Here is a 3,158-nt window from a genome sequence, read left to right as displayed (position 1 = left end):
AGACACGTGGTGTACTGGGATCACCCTGACGATGTGTCTAGACAGACACGTGGTGTACTTGGATCACCGTGACGTTGTGTCTAGACAGACACGGACACAGCGTATGGTTTACTAGAATCACCACGATAGACAACTTAAAGGCTTACTTGTATAGAAACATGTTTGTGATTTTGATAATTAAAGAATGATTGTATTTTGATGATTTATTAAAAAGAACAATTTTTCCATCATTACAGGTTAGTGTCCTGAACTTATGGGCAGGGAAATCCATTAAAGAAGCCGTTTATTCCCCACGTGCCCACCACCAGCTGCTTCCAGATATAGTTGAATACGAATCTGGTTTCTCCCAGGTAAGCAAGTAACTTAGATAAGTAAGTAGCTAAGGGTGAAAAAAAAAGTTAAGTATCATGATTTAGTTCAACATTAATTTGTTCGTTCACCTTCTGAATTATCTGAAATTGAGAAATGTTTTTTTCAATATTTCTTTAGCAATTATTCTATCACGTGTCCTAATTCGTACGAGGTACCAATAATCCAATTTCCAAGAACACCAGCCCCACCCAGAAGATTTTACCAACCGCCCAAAATGTGACAACACGCGGTTTGAATTGTGAATTATCATTAGATACTTCTCCAGAATTGACATTATAAAACTGGATGAAAACGAGAGAAAATATGGTTCCTCACTTAAAGTGTTTGTTTTACACCTACACAAATACTCTCCCGCCAAAAACAAATCTCGGAGCTCATGATAAAGGATGTCCTAAATATAAGGACAACAAAACTAGAATTTGTAATATACACAGTAACTCAAAGCATACACACTAGTCTTGTTGTCAGGCGGTTGTCGTGTAGGTCAGTACAACTAGTATTGTTGTCAGGCGGTTGTCGTCAAGGTCAGTACAACTAGTCTTGTTGTCAGGTGGTTGTCGTCAAGGTCAGTACAACTAGTCTTGTTCTCAGGCGGTTGTCGTGTAGGTCAGTACAACTAGTCATGTTGTCAGGCGGTTGTCGTGTAGGTCAGTACAACTAGTCTTGTTCTCAGGCGGTTGTCGTGTAGGTCAGTACAACTAGTCTTGTTGTCAGGCGGTTGTCGTGTAGGTCAGTACAACTAGTCTTGTTCTCAGGCGGTTGTCGTGTAGGTCAGTACAACTTGTCATGTTGTCAGGCGGTTGTCGTGTAGGTCAGTACAACTAGTCTTGTTGTCAGGCGGTTGTCGTGTAGGTCAGTACAACTAGTCTTGTTGTCAGGCGGTTGTCGTCAAGGTCAGTACAACTAGTCTTGTTGTCAGGTTGTTGTCGTGTAAGTAGTTTCCTTTTAATTTCCTAGACTTCACAGTTTCTTGCTTCCAATCAATTCCATTAATAGTTCCACCATCTTCAGGAGACCAGAAGAAACACAGAAAAGTTGTTCCATTTTATTTTATGAAATATATGCAAAAGAACGGCCATAGAATATACGAGCTGAAATACCGGTCAACTGATGGGGAAAGTTTAAACTTAATTAAAACAATGTAAATTTAACAGCAATTTAAATTATAACAAAGCTTCTTCAAAAACAACATTTACAGTTCGCTTTCCATCTACCAACAAATAAAGATTTTGAGGTGATCCCACTACATCTCATTGATCACGAGAAAAGCATGGTTGTTTGGGAAACAATCCAGCGACTTTCATACTTTGACCTTGAATCGCTTTAGAATATTCAAAAATATAGTGTTCGCAGTAGAGACTTGTAAATTACGGTTTATTTGTCACGGTAGAGACTTGTAAATTACGGTTTATTGGTCGCGTTAGAGTCTTGTAATTTGCGGTTTATTGGTCACGGTAGAGACTTGTAATTTGCGGTTTATTGGTCACGGTAGAGACTTGTAATTTGACGGTTTATTGGTCACGGTAGAGACTTGTAATTTACGGTTTATTGGTCACGGTAGAGACTTGTAATTTACGGTTTATTGGTCACGGTAGAGACTTGTAATTTACGGTTTATTGGTCACGGTAGAGACTTGTAATTTACGGTTTATTGGTCACGGTAGAGACTTGTAATTTACGGTTTATTGGTCACGGTAGAGACTTGTAATTTACGGTTTATTTGTCACGGTAGAGACTTGTAATTTACGGTTTATTGGTCACGGTAGAGACTTGTAATTTGTCGGTTTATTGGTCGCGGTAGAGACTTGTAATTTACGGTTTATTGGTCGCGGTAGAGACTTGTAATTTACGGTTTATTGGTCACGGTAGAGACTTGTAAATTACGGTTTATTGGACACACACTTACCTATATAGTGCTTGAGATGTATACTGACCATCTAGACAAGAGATTCTTAATGCTATATTAAATCCACCATGTCTGTAGAAACGCCTGCACAGACACGTGGGATTATTCGTGAATCAGAAGAAAAAAAAACCCTGAAAGCTGGAAATAAGTATTATATACACGCAAACCGTTTCATCCGCCCGCAAACACAAAAAAAGCGGTAGATATACAAAGTTACTTCTTTGTATCACTTGTCAACTTTTGTACACAATTGAAACTACCTACGTGATACCAACGCTCTTGATAAAAAGAAGAGGAATAGAGCACACACTACATCAGAAGGTTGAAGGATAACACGTGAGAAAAACAAGGAACTTGGTTTAATTTCTGTCGTGTATATATATAAATTATAATAAAATGTTCTGAAACGATCTAGATTGAATGGATACAAGTTGTGTTTAATAGTAGTAACGTATCAAAGTTAGTGTAAAAGAAACTGACGAAAAGAATGGAGCGAAATCGGCCATTTTATATGTAGAAAATTAGTGGAATTCATTGCAATATTGATTGGATTTTAATTTATTTTCAGGTACCGTGTGCTACTATATCAAGAGTCAAAAACACAAACGACTTTTTTTTTTACACAATGAAAGATCAAATCTTTTAGATATATCGGCCGATGATGGTAACTGTTTTACCGAAACTAGTCTGCTGAAATCTCCAATAAAAAAAATCATCTTTTCCTGTGGCCAAAAACTTTAATATTGAGAGAATGTTTAAAGTGTTTTGTGCTACGTATTAGTATGGATCCTGTAACCAATAAGTCCTGGATCTAGAAGTAATGAATAAATATTTCGGAAAAATGTGTATATATATATATATATATATATATATATATATAG

At 37.0% G+C, this 3,158-nt stretch overlaps 1 protein-coding gene across 1 annotated transcript in view; it reads left to right on the top strand.

The window, feature by feature from the left end:
* The window catches only part of LOC106475440 (gamma-glutamyltransferase light chain 1-like), a 9,739-nt gene that overhangs the window by 4,402 nt on the left and 2,179 nt on the right, over positions 1 to 3,158 (top strand). The window contains exon 3 of the mRNA XM_013936122.2: positions 237 to 350. Within this exon, the coding sequence (XP_013791576.1) occupies positions 237 to 350 (114 nt within the window). The remainder of the gene's footprint in view (positions 1 to 236; positions 351 to 3,158) is intronic.

The sequence above is a fragment of the Limulus polyphemus genome, unplaced genomic scaffold (genome assembly GCF_000517525.1).
Source record: "Limulus polyphemus unplaced genomic scaffold, Limulus_polyphemus-2.1.2 Scaffold8584, whole genome shotgun sequence".
Lineage (NCBI taxonomy): Eukaryota > Metazoa > Arthropoda > Merostomata > Xiphosura > Limulidae > Limulus > Limulus polyphemus.
This window is presented reverse-complemented; position numbering and strand designations above follow the sequence as displayed.